The following is an 18,493-nucleotide window of genomic DNA, read 5'->3' as shown; positions in this document are numbered from 1 at the left end:
CTAAACATTTTTCAAGACATAGAAGTCCCGAGGTGTAATGGTTTATATTGGAGATGTTCCGTGACACCAGTCATGGCCAATTTACTTATGAGAACCCATCAATCAGGGGTGTAAGTACAATTGGTGCAGAGGTTGCAATCACACCCGGACCCTGGAGACTAGGGGGCCCAAAAAGTCCCTTTGGCCTATATAAAAAGACCAGTACTATTAACAACTTGCAATAATTGGGGGCCCCGTTGGAGCTTTTACATTGGGGCCCATGAGCCTCAAGTTACCCCACTGCCATCGACCAGTTGTAACACTGACTCCAAGGATTGGCCAGTTACGATGCTTATGGCAATGCCACTCTATGTAGCACCCTTACTGCATCATGTCCACCAAGACGGGCCCCTCCCACACTCCTGAGAGACATCCCCTGAGGTCTTGCCCAAACATGTGATATAAGACAGCGGAACGATCTGCAGAAGTTTTTCTGACTGACGTTTATTTGCAATAATTACTGAACCCATCACGAGTCTTTCGCTGAAGGCTTCACTGGTGGAGGCGGACGGATGATAGATTTGTACATAAATACAAAATTCGGGTTATAAATATATCACAAAATCCCATGTAGAAAAAACTGTTTTTGCAGGTGTTAAAATGTGAGATCAAGTATATACAATATATACAACTGCATATAATACTGGGGAGGGACAAGAGGAGACTCCAGCCTTCACGTGACGGACAGATGGCGGCACGGCCAGGAGCCGAGAAACTATTGTGTGCCGACTGTATCACCGGATCGTCTACGATCGTCATCTTCAAGTCGATACTCTCCAGCTGCGAAACTACAACTCCCAGCATGCACCGACAGATGCGGAAAAAGTGTCAAAAACACATAATACATTTGGCGCCCGCCATGTGCTCCTGATGTGCCTCCGTATTCACTGCAAAAACTTCTTGATTTTCTCGGAGAACTGTGTGAATATAATTGCAAAGAAAGGAGGATCTGCAAACTCCATCTAAACGATGAGGACCCCGGATCGGCGGTGCACCTTGAAGTGTAACCCCCCCAAGTAATTTGCAGGGGAAAGCCGCGGACTGTGGTAAGAAGGACTCGAGTCCGGCAGATTGGCGAACATTCCTACAGGGCGATCCTCCTTCCTGATTCATTCTCTGACCCCTTTGTATAAAATCCACGTGCCCTTGTAGGTATCTGAACAGGTCAGGAGAAGACCCGGATAATTTTTTTTGACTGGCATGGACAGACACCATTATTGGAGCCGATGACTGTAGGCGTTCCAAGTGTTGGAATAAGTTGGTCTAAAAAGCTTTAATTCGCGTCTTGTAGAGACCAAAACGCATAAAAACAAATCCTGATTTTTTTTTTTACAAGATGTCGGGGGTCCAGATCGAAATGTGAGTCCGGTATCACGTTCCACAGAGGCAAATTTTGCACGACCCACTTGGGTTATCCATCCCACATCCTCCATATTGTCTCCAGTCCTACACATTTTAGGTTTCACCCAGAAGAATTGTAACAACCAAAATGTTTCCGTTATTTTTTTTCCTTTGTTTGTTTAGAATTCTTTTTACTTTTTATTTTTTCGGAATTCTTGGGATGACAGTTAAGGCAGCTGAATATTCCACATCGTGAGTTACATATCAAAATCTCCGTCATAGGCCAAGGTGAGGGGCTTTTGTGGAGGAAATACTGTCTTCGGTTTCGGTGGCTTTCTGCTGCAAGTTGGAAAACAGGAGACAACAAAATGTCATGAACCGTCGTCTACAGGGAAAATACCAGAAATAAAAAAGATATAGGAAATAGTGCCACACCGGTCTACAGGTTGTGTGTGGTATTGCAGCTCAGGACTATTCACTTCAATGGACCTGAACGGTGATACAGCCCATAGACAGGTGTGGCACTGTTTTTGGAGTAAATGGCCATCCTTTTCTACCCCATGGACTTTTCAAATAAATTCAAATCTGTAATTTCCATGGCCGAAATCTGCCCAGAAATTTTCCGAAGCATGTGACCGAGGGTTATGGGAACACCATTGACATGCATGGGAGGCAGATTGTGGTTGGATGTCACAAAATCTTAAAAAAAAGAAAAAAAATACATACCAGACCAAGTAAGAAATGATGATGAGGAAAACCAAGATGAGGAAGCTCCCAACGCCTGCGACGTAGACCCAGAGACTCACTCGTCCGTCTGCAAACGAGACAGGAAATGCGTCAACACCAATGGAGACAGCGCCAAACCTGATGGTGTATAAAATTGGGTTTTCTGTGTTCTCTCTGCGTTGTCTTATGGGACAGGACCTCTGGTTGGGGGATCTGCAGTGTGACCAAATGCGGGAATGTTACCGGGACCAGAAGCTTCTTGCAGGCTCGCGTCATGGGATCCTGATCTCTCCATTTAGTAGCATCATTGTGAGGTCTCCTAGTCAATCGCTTACTTTTCTACAGCCTTCAACTCCATGGGAATGTGTCATCAGGAGATGATCTACTGTTTAATAAGTTTGATCCAGCTTGGAAAGTTATGAAACTTGCAAATCACTTTATTAGGAGGATTTGTTTTCACACTTGTAAAAAACAAAAATGCCCGTCAGTGGCTTCTAAACCTGGAGTTTTCTCCGGTCTATTTCCCTGCCTTCAGCTACTTTGATATCAGAAAGTACTCATTTGGAGTACAGATGATGGCAGTGATGGGTCAGCACCGATGTCACTAGCTCTGGGGGTAAGCTGACCCATCACTGCCATCAGCTGTACTCTAAATCAGAACATTCTGATAGAAACGAAAAGCCGGGGTTTGTAGCTGCTTACATGCTATTGTTTTTTTCTTTACAGAAATGGTGACAAATTCCCTAAATAAAGTAATTTGCAAAGTTTCAGAACTTTCCATGCTGGACAAAATTGTTTAGAAAACAAAGGATAGTAAAGTTTAGTTACTCTTTAAATCTGTATTTTTTAACTTTTTTTTGTTATCCTTATAAAAATAAATAAATAATAAGAAGGGTAGGCAGCTGCAACTTCTCTCTAGCCTGATTAGTTAAATCTTCCCAACATATCAGACATAGTTCTTCCTATGTCAAGTCCTCATGTGTGGAGAGAACCCAGGATCAGACCCGGCTCCATATCCCCTAGATGCCGGCTGTGCTACACTGCCACCGTCTGCTTGTAACAGCAGCAGAGTTGCTCATATTTAACCATTTAAATGTCGCTATCAATAACTGACCGCAACATTCATTTGACGATTGCCGGTGCACAATGGACTCCAACGCCGCCCATCACCAATGCTACCAGGTGCCTGCTGAAGACCCCCATGACTGTCATAGAGCTGTATTGCAGCACATAGAACAAGCATTGAAACGATCGCAGGTTCAAGTTCCTTAATGGAACTAAATATGTAAAACAAAATAAATATTTATTTTATATTTTTTTCTAATGAGGGAAAAGGGGTTAAATTTTATATACACATTAATTTTTATTATTTTTTTTTACTATTTTTTTAATAAGGGAAAAGAGGATAAATTCCACATAGGGTATATGTAGAGATGGTGGAATCTATCCTCTTTTTTCCCTCATTAAGGTCTGGTATTTCTGCATCTGTAAATGTACAACCCACACAAATCTGAAATGAAGAAAAATGAAAACGCTAAAACAAGGTTTTTTCTTACTTGCTGAAAAAAATGCAATCAAAAGCGATTAAAACGCTGTAAGCCACCGAGAATGGTATCAGTAAAATGTTCAGCTCACTATGGAATGAACAAGCCCTCACCCAGCTCCATCACCGGAAAAATAATAATGCAAAGGGTCATAGAATACGGAGACACAAAGCAATTTTTTTTTTCTTTTTACAAAATTTCCCAAATATTTTTCATAACTTAAAAAAAATAAACAACTTTACTATATCCATAGTCACACTGACCCACAGAATGATATATTTCAACTACACAGTGGACACCATGTAAACAAACAAAGCAAACTACAAAAGACAGAATTGCATTTAATTTTCACCATTTCTCCTCTTTTGGAATTTTATTTTTTTCCCCATTTTTCAGTACATTGGATGGTAAAGTGAATGGGGCCAATCAAAACTACAACTGATCCGTCAAAACACAAACCCTCATACGGTGGAAAAAAAAAAAAAGTTGGCCTTACGGGAAGAGGTAAGGCTATGTGCACACGTTGCGGATTTTGCTGCGGATCCGCAGCTTTTCTGGCCCTGCGGGTAAAATGGAAACCGCTGTGCACATGCTGCGGAATTTTCCGCGCGGTTTTGCTGCGGTTTCTAATCCGCAGAAGGAATTGACATGTCACTTCTTTTTTGCGGATTCCACTGGAGTTTACCATCTGGTCCATTGAATAGGTGATAAACCGCAGGCTAATACGCAGGTCTTTTGACCTGAAATTTAACTGTGGATTTTTACAAATCTGGGTCGCCCTGTGGGGTACTCGGTACCGGGCCGGTGTCAGCGGGATGTGTCACAGCAGCGGTGACCCGATCCGTGGCCCTGGGTGCCCAAGCAATGGGGAGATGTAGTTAATGGAATAGTTCGTGACGCCACCTGTGGTGTTCGGCACGTAGGATGTTAGGCCGACGCTGCATGCAGATCCTCTGGGACTGATGGTGTGTTGCAGCCTAGATTTTGAACGACTCCTCTATAGCGCCTTAAAGTGTGAAGATCTCCTAGTACTGAGTTACACTGGAGTTCCTCCTGTCAGATGTTCCCAAGAACTCTACTTGTATGGCAGACAGCTGTAGCCTGCTTCGGGGACTCCCTACTCCTGAGTCCCGGCTCTCTATCCAATTGCTGTTGTGCCCCAAGTCTTAGATGGGAGTAGTGCATTTACAGCCAACTACTCCACCGGTGTCTGCTGCAGAACCATAAGTGTCCATACAACCTCGGGGACCGGGCCCCGGCCTTGCGCTGAGAACCTATAGGCAGGGTTCCTCTTCAAACCCACGTCCTCTCTGTTCTCTCTACTCCTTCATTCCGTACTTGTCTTTCTTTCTTATGGAAGCTTTGGTTGCAGTTCTACGTCTTTCTCCTTCTTTTCCTTTCCCGTACCAGCTGGCTCAGATCACTGAGGCAGCTGCAGCACTCCCTCCTCCATCCCTTCTTCCAGGGATCCTCACTCCTGTCTGAGTGACTTCCTACCAGACTGACCTTCTGTCAGACTGACCCGTAATCCTACACTTTCCCACTCTTCTATGTATCTTAACTCCACCCACCTCCCAGCACGTCCAGTGTTCCAAGCAGGGAACCACCAAAGATGCTCTGCTACTCTCTAAGCAAGGAGCCGCAATGTGGTTATGCAGAACTACCCTGTTGTGTGGGGTGCAAGTGTTGGAGTGTGGAAAGGAGTTCCCACCTTACCTGGATGGTGGGGCACTGCAACTTAAGAGAAGGTGCAGTACCTCTGTGGCGACTGAGCCTCAGGGGCGCCACAAATCCGTGCGGAAAAATCCGCAGAAACAAAAACTAAGTGTGCACATACTGTAGCCTTAATGTTGCCGATTACTATTGGATTTGCAGGAAACTATCAATATAAAGGCAAATATTCGCTACCTGTGTCCATAGGGTTGTAATAGCCATGGGGTATTTTTTTTCACAATGGGACCTATCTAGGCGCCATAGACTTTTTCTTCTCATACTTGCCTTGGTCAAATAGCTGAATCGACCAGTTGAATATCTCCGGGAGTTTGGAGTTGATGGGTTTACTCTTGGGAATATAAGTTTTTACGTCGGCCTTCTTAGACTCGATGCCCGGGACCTTTAAGCAGTAGTCGAGGACACCGCTCGATCTCATGATCTGTGTGTATCCGCTCTCGCAGCCGCAAACTCCGCTCTGTGGAACGGAAAAAAAAACATCTAAAAACCACCGATATCCGATGGTAACCTATAAAAGCCTTCTGTGGAGTCGTGCACGCCGGCCGTCTACCACCTGCGGAGGACACATTTCCGTAGGCTGAGTGCAATGAACGGTGAATGCAGCTCGAGCAGAAACATAAAGAAGGATTATTGATCTGTGTGCGCGGCTGATCAATATGGATGATAGACCACAGACGGCTCTTCTGGGTTGGGGCTATTGATGCTCTGTTTCATGTGATGGCCTCTCCATGTCATGAACGTAAAAAAAGAAGCGTTGGACTGCAGATATCAATGTATAAAACGAAACATAAATATACATGGCACATTAAAGGGATCACCTAGGGGGCTACTCAGGAGTGCAGAACCCCCCATCCATGTATCCAATCCATATACAGTGGCATGTAAAAGTTTGGGGCCCCCTGGTCAAAATTACTGTTATTATGAACAGTTAAGGAAGTTGAAGATGAAGTGATCTCTAAAAGGCCTAAAGTTACAGATGACATTTCCTTTGTATTTTAGGCAAAAAAAATGTAAATATATTTTAATTTATTACATTTTAAAAATTATGTGCTCACATAACTTTTGACCGAGGTTTCAGACCTTAATGTGCTTATTAGGGTTATGGCTTGGTCACTCTCATCATTAGGAAAGGCCTGGTGATGCAAATATAAAAACCCAGCGTCCTCTAAACTTGTGCCAAACAACAACAGCCATGAGTTTTTCTAAGCAGCTGCCTAGCTCTCAGAATGGAAATGGTGTAGCCTCACAAAGCAGGAAAAGGTTGTAAGAAGATAGCAAAGTGTTTTCAAGTTGCCCTTTCCTCAGTTTGAAATGTAATTGAGAAATGTCAGTTACAAGAACAGTGGAGGTCAACATAAGTTCTGGAAGACCAAGCTAAATTTCAGTGAGAGCTGCTCTTAGAATTGATAGAGTAGCAAATCAGAACCCCTGCTTGACTGCAAAAGGCCTTCAGAAAGATTTAGCAGACTCTTGAGTCGTAGTACATTGTTCTACTGTTCAGAGGCACCTGCACAAATATGGCCTTCATAGAAGAGTCATCAGAACAAAACCTCTCCTGCATCCTCACCATTAAAATTCAGCATCAGAAGTATGCAAGAACATCTAAACAAGCCTGATACATTTTGCAAACAAGTCCTGTGGACCAATGAGGTTAAAATAGAACTATTTGGCCACAATGATCAAAGGCATGTATTGACAAAAAAAAGGGCACAGAATTTCAGGAAAAGAACATCTCACCAACCATTAAGCATGGAGTTGGATCAATCATGCTGTGGAGTTGTGCTGCACCTAATGGCACTGTGAACATTTCACAGGTAGACGGAAGAATGGATTTAATGAAATTTCAATAAGTTCTTGATGCAAATATAACACCATTTATAAAAAAGCTGAAGGTGAAAAGAGGTTGATGGCTTCTATAAATGGATAATGATCTTAAACACACAAAGTCCACAATAGACGACCTCAAAAGGCACAAGCTGAAGGTTTTACAATGGCCCTCACAGTCCACTAATCTGAACATTATTGAAAATCTGTGGCTAGACCTCAAAATAGAATATGCAAGACGACTCAGGAATCTCACAGAACTGGATGAATTATCTAAGGAAGAGTGGATGAAAATCCTTCAAACAAGAATTGAAAGACTCTTGTCTGGCTACAAAAATCATTTACTAGCTGTGATACTTGCAAAAGGGGGTACTGCTAGGTACTAAACATGCAGGGTGCCCAAACAGTCCATTTTACTTTTTGTACTTTAAAAAATATAAAAGATTAGTTTTTTTGTCTAAAACACCAAGGAAATGTGTCATCTTTAACTTTATGCCTTTTTGAGATCATTTCATCTTCAACTTGCTTAACTGTACACAATAACATTAATTTTGACCAGGGGTGCCAAAACTTTAACATGACACTGTAATATGCTCAGCGTTATCTGTGTTTTCTAACAAGTAATGTAAACGGAAAAAAAAACTACAGACAAGAAGAAAAACACATGATATAAGCTCAGGAAAAAAGGGATATTACTAGAGCAAGACATACAAACCTCACATCCAACCTATTTTACTGAGAGGGACAAACAGATTTTTATATAGTGGGAATGTCCCTCCCAGTAATATAGGCTGGATGTGAGGTCTGTCTGGCTCTTACAGTAATATAGACTGGATGTGAGATCTGTGTGTCTCTTACAGTAATACAGACTGGATGTGAGATCTGTGTCTCTCCCAGTAATATAGGCTGGATGTGAGGTCTGTATGTCTCTCCCAGTAATATAGGCTGGATGGGAGGTCTGTGTGTCTCTCCCAGTAATATAGGCTGGATGTGAGGTCTGTGCCTCTCTCAGTAATACAGGCTGGATGTGAGGCCTGTGTGTCTCTCCCAGTAATATAGACTGGATGTGAGGTCTGTGTGTCTCTCCCAGTAATATAGACTGGATGTGAGATCTGTGTTTCTCCCAGTAATATAGGCTGGATGGCAGGTCTGTGTGTCTCTCCCAGTAATATAGGCTGGATGTGAGGTCTGTGCCTCTCTCAGTAATATAGGCTGGATGTGAGGGCTGTGTCTCCCAGTAATATAGGCTGGATGTGAGGTCTGTGTGTCTCTCCCAGTAATATAGGCTGGATGTGAGGTCTGTGCCTCTCTCAGTAATATAGGCTGGATGTGAGGGCTGTGTCTCCCAGTAATATAGGCTGGATGTGAGGCCTGTGTGTCTCTCCCAGTAATATAGCCTGGATGTGAGGTCTGTGCCTCTCTCCCAGTAATATAGGCTGGATGTGAGGTCTGTGCCTCTCTCACAGTAATATAGGCTGGATGTGAGGGCTGCGTGTCTCTCCCATTAATATAGTCTGGATGTGAGATCTGTGCCTCTCTCCCAGTAATATAGGCTGGATGTGAGGTCTGTGTGTTTCTCACAGTGTTACAGGCTGGGTGTGAGATCTGTATGTCCTTCCCAGTAATATAGGCTGGATGTGAGACCATCAATGTTAAAGTCCAAGACAACCCCTTAAAGTGAATGGGAAGGGAAGTAAGTTGCAGTGCCCGAGAATGGCCACTACACATTGTACAGAGTGGTGCTATTCTTGTTCCATATACTGTTTATTTTCAGCTTCCATGGGACCTTCAAATTGCTGTTTGGCGGGGGTGCTGGATCTCGGACCTCCTCTGATGTCATATTGATGACCTCTCACACGACGTGCCACTCATATATATGCATTGTGTCTGGTGCTGCAGTTCAGGCAACTTTTGAAGTTGCAGCTAAACATTTGTATATCCCTTTAATGAAAGTTCCTATTGCAAGCCATTGCTAGAAATCTACATTGAGGAGGACAAGCTTCCCCTTTTAGAAGCTGTAAAGTAATTTATGCTGCTGACATAATGATTCATTGTACTCTGCAGACTGCACTGACCCATACCCAGAATGCGCCCTGGAAGGACTCGTTACTTAGCGCCAGTCACTACTGTGTCAGTACAGGGACTATTATTTCTTCTCCCTGCAGCTCTTCCAGCCCGCAGAGGGTAGAGGGTGGTCAGCCTGGGACTCCGGGTCAACTCAGTGCTGAAAAGATCTCAAATTTATCACATAATTGCTCTTTTGAACAACACGGAAAGACTTTTCTTAACTGTTTCGTGCTAATTTTTAATTATTTCACAATGTTTTCTCCATTCTTAGCTGCTAAGAATATCCGGCCATTGCCCTTGGAAAGAGAAAATAGTCTGGCACCAAATCATAGTGGCCAAATGGCAAAGGGTTGTATCTGGCCCGGCAGCTCAGCCCCATAGTAGTCAATGGAGCCGAGATGCAATACTATGCACCAACCACAGTCACATGTGGCACTGTTTCTGAAAAGAAGCTGCCATGGATTTCTAATCTTGGACAGTTCCTTTAAGTGAAAGGAGCTGCAATGCCGGATGCTGTCCATGGTGGCGCTGTTTCTGTAAAAAATAGTACGGAACTCATTGATGACTTTATATTTAGTGAGCGCCCCCTAGTGTTATCAAAAAGTGTTATCGCTGAATTGATGGCTTCTTCTGATCAGTTCATGCTGGTGTAAGGTGACAAGAAATCCACCAAATTCCTTCTCCTCTATGCTTAATACTGCAGCTCTGCTTTCTCAGATGGGTTTGTATGTATAAGAACGAGAGGTCAGAACAGGTCAGGTCGGTTTTTCTCATCTAAATGATTAGTGTTAATTTTTAAAAAAAAAACAAACAAAAAAAAAAAAAAAACCTTTGCACCATTTTGGTTATATGGGCTCTTAATTTCCTTGTACCTTCCTGGCTGTAGAATGATTTCAGTGAGAAACTGTCAGTGAGCTCGTTCTGACAGGGAGTTTGTAACTTTTTATCTTTCTTTTTCAGATTTATCTAATTTATAGCCACAAAGTACTTTGATGTGGACCGTGATCATAAATCAGAGTTCAGAGAAATTAAAGATAATATAGGTGCAACCTCCTTGTCCGAACGAACTCGCTGATGGATTCTTAGTTGATTCGGTTTTTTTTGCAGCCGACAGTGAAATAAAGAGCTTGTTAAAGCCAAATGATGCAAAATTATTAATAAAACTCATTTAACATACATAGTAACATAGTAACATAGTTAGTAAGGCCGAAAAAAGACATTTGTCTATCCAGTTCAGCCTATAAAATTCTGTCAGAATAAATCCCCAGATCTACGTCCTTCTAAAGAACCTAACAATAACTGTAAGATACAATATTGTTACGCTCCAGGAAGACATCCAGGCCTCTCTTGAACCCCTCGACTGAGTTCGCCATCACCACCACCTCAGGCAGGGAATTCCAGATTCTCACTGCCCTAACTGTAAAGAATCCTCTTCTATGTTGGTGGAAAAATCTTTTCTCTTCCAGATGCAGAGAATGCCCCCTTGTGACCGTCACCTTCCTTGGTATAAACAGATCCTCGGAGAGATATTTGTATTGTCCCCTTATATACTTATACAAGGTTATTAGATCGCCCCTCAGTCGTCTTTTTTCTAGACTAAATAATCCTAATTTTGCTGATCTCTCTTGGTATTGTAGTTCCCCCATCCCCTTTATTAATTTTATTGCCCTCCTTTGTACTCGCTCTAGTTCTATTATATCCTTCCTGAGCCCCGGTGCCCACTGTACACAGTACTCCATGTGCGGTCTAACCAGAGATTTGTACAGAGGCAGTATAATGCTCTCATCATGTGTATCCAGACCTCTTTTAATGCACCCCATGATCCTGTTTGCCTTGGCAGCCGCTGCCTGGCACTGGCTGCTCCAGGTAAGTTTATCATTAACTAGGATCCCCAAGTCCTTCTCCGCGTCAGATTTACCCAATGGTTTACCGTTCAGTGTGTAATGGTGATATTGATTCCTTCTTCCCATGTGTATAACCTTACATTTATCATTGTTAAACCCCAGCTGCCACCTTTCGGCCCAAGTTCCCAACTTATCCAGATCCATCTGTAGCAGAATACTATCTTCTCTTGTATTGACTGCTTTACATAGTTTTGTATCATCTGCAAATATCGATATTTTACTGTGCAAACCTTCTACCAGATCGTTACTAAATATGTTGAAGAGAAGAGGTCCCAACACCGATCCCTGCGGTACCCCACTTTTTTTTTGCAATTGGGTTTCATTAAAAAAATGGTCCCTGTAGAAGTCGAGAACTACAAACCATCTGACGCCCATTGACTAATCGGAAAATGATCCTCAATAAGCTGCAACCAAGTTTGCGGAATGCAATGTCCATGTTACCCATTACCCCAAACCTCCACTAGGAGGCAGCATTTCCCTTCTGACAGTTCTTTTCGCTTCCAGTCCGTCTTTTCTAAGTAGGTTACCTGCATACAATACGAAAATGGTTTTTTGCACGGTGGGTCGCAGTGTCGAACAGCTGCCGGCCGGGAGTTCGGAGCGCAGCCTCCTGCAAGGAGAAAAACATCAATACCTGATATTATTTAAGCCACTTTCTTCACCCTCCTCCCGCCTCGACAGCAGCCCTCTGCAAAATGTTTTGCGCTCCGGCTGTGTTTTTGTCCCTTTTGTGCCGGTGCGGAGGTTCGCTGATCCTGAGTGGCAGCGGCAGGGATCGATGCTGCAAATATCCCATTATATTGCTTATTATACAGCACAGTATTCTGCGGCACTGCAAGATGATAGAGGCCAGAGGGGGAGGGATGAGCACACGTCGGATGGGGGAAGACACAAAAATTCTGAATATTCTCCAAAGTCTGCGACACTGTATAAATTCCAAAAGCTGGGCACTTGGCGACAGGTAAAAGATACAACCCTTGTATCTTAGCAGATCCACTTCACTGCTATACGCTCTGCTGCATTGCTTTGTGGGAAATGTAAGGGGTGCATCTTTTAGCAAAAACGTTACATGTTCCATAATGCAATATATCAGAGCATGGTTCGTTATAGTTAGAGGGAATCTGCTGTCACCAGGTTTTTGCTATATAATCTGAAATCTGGAGAAAAGTATAGGGTCAGAGACCCCGATTCCAGCACTGTGTCAATTATCAGGCTGTGTGATGTAATTTCAATACAATCAGTGTTTTATCAACAGGAGATTATCACTGCAGGACTAGGTGTCACGTGCCAGGCAGTCCAGCTAACCTGTGTAACCATGCCCCCCCACCACTTATTGGCAGTGTATACAGGACGCTGCCAATCAGGGGTGTGGGCGGGGTTATACTCAGCTCAGCATTCTGAGCCCTGCTAGAACAAACTTAGGGTATGTGCACACGGTGCAGATTCTGCTGCGGATCCGGGTCCGCAGCAGATTGTGCTGCGGTGTACAGTACCTTTATTTCCTATGGAAATAAAAAAGCGTAGTGCACATGCTGCGGTTTTTTCCGCGCGGTTTTGCTGCGGTTTACAATCCACAGCATGTCAATTCTTTAGTGCAGAAACGCTACAGTTTCACACCTCATCCATTATGAGGTGTAAAACCGCAGGGCTAAACCGCAGGCAAAACCGCAGATAAACAGCAGGACTTTAGTCCTGCGGATTTATCTGCGGTTTTTACTACAAAATCCGCAGAGCCAAAAAACTCCGTGTGCACATAGCCTTAGAGAAAACAGAGATTCTATCAAAACTGCACTAAGCAGCCCAGTAAGTGACACATCGCTGGAATCAGGGTCTCAGAGCCTACATCATAAGGCTCTCAGATTCCATAGCAAAAGCTTGCTGGCAGATGCCCTTTAAGAGAGTAAGTTGAAAGGAGCTGATCTTTGAGCAAAAAAAAAAAAAAGCTGCATGTTAGCAGATCTATATTAACACATTATGCTTTGCTGCATAGCATTGTGGGAGCTATAGCATTTTTGTAACAAGATGCACCCTTTACATCCCAACTGAAGCGCATTAGGCTCTGCTACATTGCATTGTGGGAATATGGCTTCCTTTTTTGCTATCAGATGCATCATGCACCACTTGGTACATCTCAACCTATTAACTGTATAGCTCTACCCTAGAGCAGAGCACAGAACTTCTCTTCTCTTGTTAAAATCTTCATTGTGGGTTGCTACCACTAGGGGCCGCTCTTTGTTCTGCCTGGTCCTATTGGAACGCCATGCATTGGGCCCCCTAGTGGCGGGAAGAGAGCAGCGCTACATTGGGCAAATGACCTTGATTTGTCATCACGTCTCTGGTTATAGCAAGGATCAAAATATTATCAGTCCTTGGATTTAGGAAGACGGCAGTATATGGGACTCCTATACAGGGTTTACAGGTTAATCTCCGCCACTGCTGGTCCGGCTCTCATTCTGGATCCGGTCATTCCTCCAGGGTTATAATTAAAGCTTATTTATCATAAATCGCACATAAGTAAACCTGTCGTTTTTGGCTACTGCCCACTTAAAGGATGCAATAAATATGTCATGGAAAAGAGCACAGAGGTAACGCTCAAAAGGCAGGATTATGTCAGCAAACTCAGTCATTTTCATGGGCATGGTTTTACATGGGACTGCCGGTTAATCTACAGCTCCAGCTTAAGAAAGTTTTCAGAAAATATGATAAGATTCAGAAGAACAGAACCTTGCAGAGGGTTTTCCGATCTTAATTGAATATTAAATCCTTACATAATCCTCGGGTCGTCCTTTGTGCTCAGATCGGTTACTTTTCTTGTTGAATTCGCCCCTCTCCATTGCGACGCCCAATATTCTCATGATCAGATTCATTTTGTGCTACGTCTGTATAATTGAGCTCTGGGTCTTATGAACGATGTAATTGTGGTCGAGTTATACGAGTTCTGCCACACTTCGTTGTATTTTATAGGGTTTTTTTTTTTAGTGTGATGTTATGTTTTTTGCCCGCATGAATAATAATGAGTTAAATGGGTATTCTCAAGTTTGTGGGATAGGGAATAACTTCCCAATTGCTGGGGATAGGCAACCCACCAGTCCATGTATAACTGGGGTGCCTCTTGCCCCTCATACTCACTGGTAAGCGCTGCTCTTGACATGAGTGTATCTTATGGTGTCACTTGACATTTATTTATTATACATATTGCATTGAGCAGCTATTTGCCTTTTATCATGTATGCATTTGGTTGGTAATTGGCACCGGTGATCCTATGTTTCCATCCTTGAGCACTTTACTATTACTATTTTTGTACCTTTTTGCACCATTTAAAATGTAATGTTATAAATAAGCTATACTCTTAACCAAGAAACTCCTTCCTTCTCCCTCTTTGTTCATGTATAATATGGCTGCTCCCATTCACTTCCAAACTCCTGGAGCAGCATGTCCACACATGTCCACACTTCCTTTTGCATCAAAGACCTTGCCCTATCCTGGATCTCCTCATACCTTTCCAACCGCACATTCAGCATCTCCCACTCCCACACTACCTCCTCATCCCGCCCTCTCTCTGTTGGAGTCCCCCACGGCTCTGTTCTAGGACCCCTACTCTTCTCAATCTATACACTTGGCCTGGGACAACTCATAAAGTCCCATGGATTCCAGTACCACCTTTATGCTGATGACACTCAGATCTACCTCTCTGGCCCAGACGTCACCTCTCTGCTGTCCAGAATCCCGGAGTGTCTATCAGCCATATCCTCCTTCTTCTCTCACTTCCTCAAACTCAATGTGGACAAATCTGAACTCATCATCTTTCCCCATCTCACAGATCTTCCATACCTGATCTACCTATCACAATTAACGACATCACACTTTCCCCTGTACCGGAAGTCCGCTGTCTCGGAGTAACCCTGGACTCTGCCCTGTCCTTCAAACCGCACATCCGAGCTCGGTCCACCTCCTGTCGCCTCCAGCTCAAAAATATTTCCAGAATCCGTCCCTTCCTCAGCCCTCAATCTACTAAAACTCTTGTACATGCCCTCATCATCTCCTGCCTTGACTACTGCAACACTGTCTTGCACCACTCCAGTCTGTCCTCAACTCTGCTGCCCAACTAATCCACCTCTCTCCTCGCTACTCCCCTGTATCTCCCCTCTGCAAATCCCTCCATTGACTCCCAATTCTCCAACGAATCCAGTTCAAACTACTAACACTGACCTACAAAGCCATCCACAACCTTTCCCCTCCCTATATCTCTGAACTAATCTCCCAATATCTTCCCTCACGTACTCTTCGATCCTCCCAAGAACTCCTACTCTCCTCCACACTTATTCGTTCCTCACACAACCGCCTCCAAGATTTCTCCCGAATATCCCCCATCCTCTGGAATTCCATGCCTCAACACGTCTGATTATCTACCACTCTCGGATCCTTCAAACGGAACCTGAAAACCCATCTTTTCAGGAAAGCTTACAGCCTGCAATAACCATTCTGCCGCCTCATCACCACCAGAGCTGCCGCCTCATCACCACCAGAGCTGCTGCACCCCGACCTTCTGTCCCTTCCCCACTATCCTGTAGAATGTAAGTCCGCAAGGACAGGGTCCTCTCCCCTCTGTATCAGTCTGTCATTGTAAATTTGTTTACTGTTAACGATATCTATAACTTTGTATGTAACACCCCTTCTCATGTACAGCGCCATGAAATTAATGGCGCTATATAAATAAATAATAATAATGTACATGCACTGTAATGCCGATTACATCTGTACCTTTAATTTAGAAACTTGGGTTTATATTTTAGAGAAATTTATAGTTAAATTGTTATGCAAATGAACTGCGGCGGACCCTGCATTTACAGCTCCGCTATCTCTCCATTCCCCGCCTGCTGCCTGCCTCCGGTCATTGATTGACAGGTCACTCTTCTTTCAGTGACCGGCCTTTCCAGCCTGAGATCTTGTGCAAGTGCCATTATTCCCCAGGGCAGTGCATATGTGGCGCCCTGCGTCTTTATCGCCACAAAAGGGATAAATATGTACTGTTTTGTATGTGTTTTGTGAGCAATGGGAGTTATGCTTTCTCTGCTAGAGACCACAACACACACACACACACAATTTACCTCACTCCCTTACTTGTCTGAAGCTTAGAGCTTTGCAGACATACCCTAACTAGGAGGGGGAGGAGTCGAAAGTTGTTGTTTTCAGTGAAGAAGAAGGGAAGATGGAGAACGCTCTGGCTTCCTTCAGAAGCAAAGCTAAGAAGCATCAGGGAATCAGCCCCTAGGCCATCCATGCTTTCAGAGCAGGGTGGTAAGCTGAGAGACTGTGTGGGTTTATACAACCAACAGCAGAGTGTTTTCCCCGGGAAGACTGCAGTGAACTAGGATCAGTGGAGGATTGTGCAAGAAGGAACTTGAATTTTCACACAGGATCCAAGCTGCAAGTTGCCGAGGAGGAAAACACAGTGAGTAGTGGCTATCCTGGAAAGTCCCAAATTCTGGGAAGTCTTGGTCCCTGAAGGGATTAGAATAGCAGGAAGCTTACAATGAGTCACAGCAGAGCGAAGGATAACTCCCATTTTGCAGAGCAGATTGTAACCTGGTGAGAGTTGTAATATTTCCTCTGAACTGCACCTGAACTACAGTAAATGATGAAGTGACTTTCCTTGTCTCCTGCCTTATTACTCCGTGCCTTCTACTTCCATCACAATCTCTGGGGGTCGGCCCTGGTTGGAGAGGGTTAAACATCTGCACTGCCATCACCATCTACCCCCCCAGGGATCATCTGCAGTGCCGGCTATACTATAGTCGAACACTCCAACTGGCGTCACGAATCACTACATAAACTTTATCCCTAATCAATACTCCCCTTTTACATGACCGCCTGGGGCCACGGACTAGGTCACTGCCACTGTGACTCATCCCTTTAAGATGACCGGCCCGGTACAGAGTATCTCACAGCCTCTGGGGAGCGTAATTTACACAGTAAACTCCTGATGAAGAAGGCGGTCAGTGTCTGGAGTGATCTGCATAGTTTGCCAGACACTGACCGCCTGCCTCACTAAGATGAACGAGCAGCAGGAGTAAAGAAGATGGTCACTTAGCAGATCAGGATCTTATTGTGCATGCACCGCCCTGGGAAATGATAGGTGCTTGTGCTAGATCTTGGGTGGGAGAGGCAGGTCACTGAAAGAGTGAACTGTCAATCACTGAGAGAAGAGAGGCGGCAGGCGGGGGGAAGAGGGGCAGCAAAGCTGTTAGCGCGGTGTCCGCCATGATGCACTTACGGTTCACTTGCATAATTCAACAATAAAATGTAAACTCAGATTTCTAAAATAGTTTCATAGAATTTAAGATTTGAGGTTGACATAAGTCCGTCAAATTTTTCAAAGCTTTAGGATGGAACCTCTGACAGGTGGAATAAGCGCAATATGTACATACCATGGGAGTCTGTGACTGGCTAACTCTAGTTAGATGGTGCTGTTCTGGGATTTTGTGGCAGCTTGGCTTTGTTGGGGGGGGGGGGGACTCCGAATAGAGATGTTACAGTTATGGTGTTTTCTTGCTGCCCGGCTCTTTTTGGGGGCAAACTCTACTTGCTAAGAGTGTGGCCGCCGGGTTATTTTCATCGTTACAGGGGTACAGAGGTTAGTTTGCATTTTTTTTATGGTGGACTAATCAGTGGTGGAAATACAGAAATGTTGCAATTTACAAATTAAAAAACAAAAAAAATCTGAATTTTCCAGGTATTTATTTAATAAGTGGCACAGTAACTAATGACTGCACTTTTTGGAAACCAAACGTCTCCAGAGACAGATCAGAAGCTGAATCTCCATCCGCGGAGACTTGACATTCAGAGATGATTAAAAGGCAAGACGGTAATAAATGTCGCTAGAGGACAGACGATATACGGGGATGAGTCCTGTACCTGTAACGTTCATGCCGTCCGAGCGCTGGCACCAGACCGACCTCTTATTATCCATCCAGGGGCTCATCCTCCACGAGTATCGGAAACACTTCCCCCCTGCGAATAAGCAGACGAGCCGCATTACTAGCCCTCCAGTCACCTGCAAATTATTATTTATCTGATTCTCTTTCCAAGGCAGGAAACCTCCATCTGTCGGCGACTAATTGCTTGAATTAGACGGAGGCGACGGACTCGATCCCGGGGATACGATCTCTATTACCAGTGGAGAGGAACACCGGGCATATATGATGCTGGAGCCAAAAAGGTGCAAAAGCTTCTAACGCGGAGCCGGAATCCTGGATTATTAATAAACTCTAAGTGAGGCCGAGAGAGTAACTGAAATGTATGCCAGCCATTATTATA

General features: G+C 44.0%; 1 protein-coding gene across 2 annotated transcripts in view; it reads right to left on the bottom strand.

Moving 5' to 3' along the window:
• Positions 1-463: 463 nt before the first annotated feature.
• THSD7B (thrombospondin type 1 domain containing 7B) overlaps positions 464-18,493 on the bottom strand; it is a 501,312-nt gene continuing 483,282 nt past the window's right edge. For both annotated transcript variants that reach the window (XM_073545559.1, XM_073545560.1), the window contains 5 exons: positions 18,092-18,187; positions 11,704-11,786; positions 5,649-5,838; positions 2,107-2,194; positions 464-1,719 (listed from right to left, as the gene is read on the bottom strand). In XM_073545559.1, the coding sequence (XP_073401660.1) occupies positions 1,638-1,719; positions 2,107-2,194; positions 5,649-5,838; positions 11,704-11,786; positions 18,092-18,187 (539 nt within the window). In that variant the 3' untranslated portion in view covers positions 464-1,637. The remainder of the gene's footprint in view (positions 1,720-2,106; positions 2,195-5,648; positions 5,839-11,703; positions 11,787-18,091; positions 18,188-18,493) is intronic.

This window comes from Dendrobates tinctorius, unplaced genomic scaffold (assembly GCF_039654945.1).
Source record: "Dendrobates tinctorius isolate UK_male_01 unplaced genomic scaffold, ASM3965494v1 ptg000143l, whole genome shotgun sequence".
NCBI lineage: Eukaryota > Metazoa > Chordata > Amphibia > Anura > Dendrobatidae > Dendrobates > Dendrobates tinctorius.
Note: the sequence above shows the minus strand (reverse complement) of the source record. Positions and strands in the feature narration are given on the sequence as shown.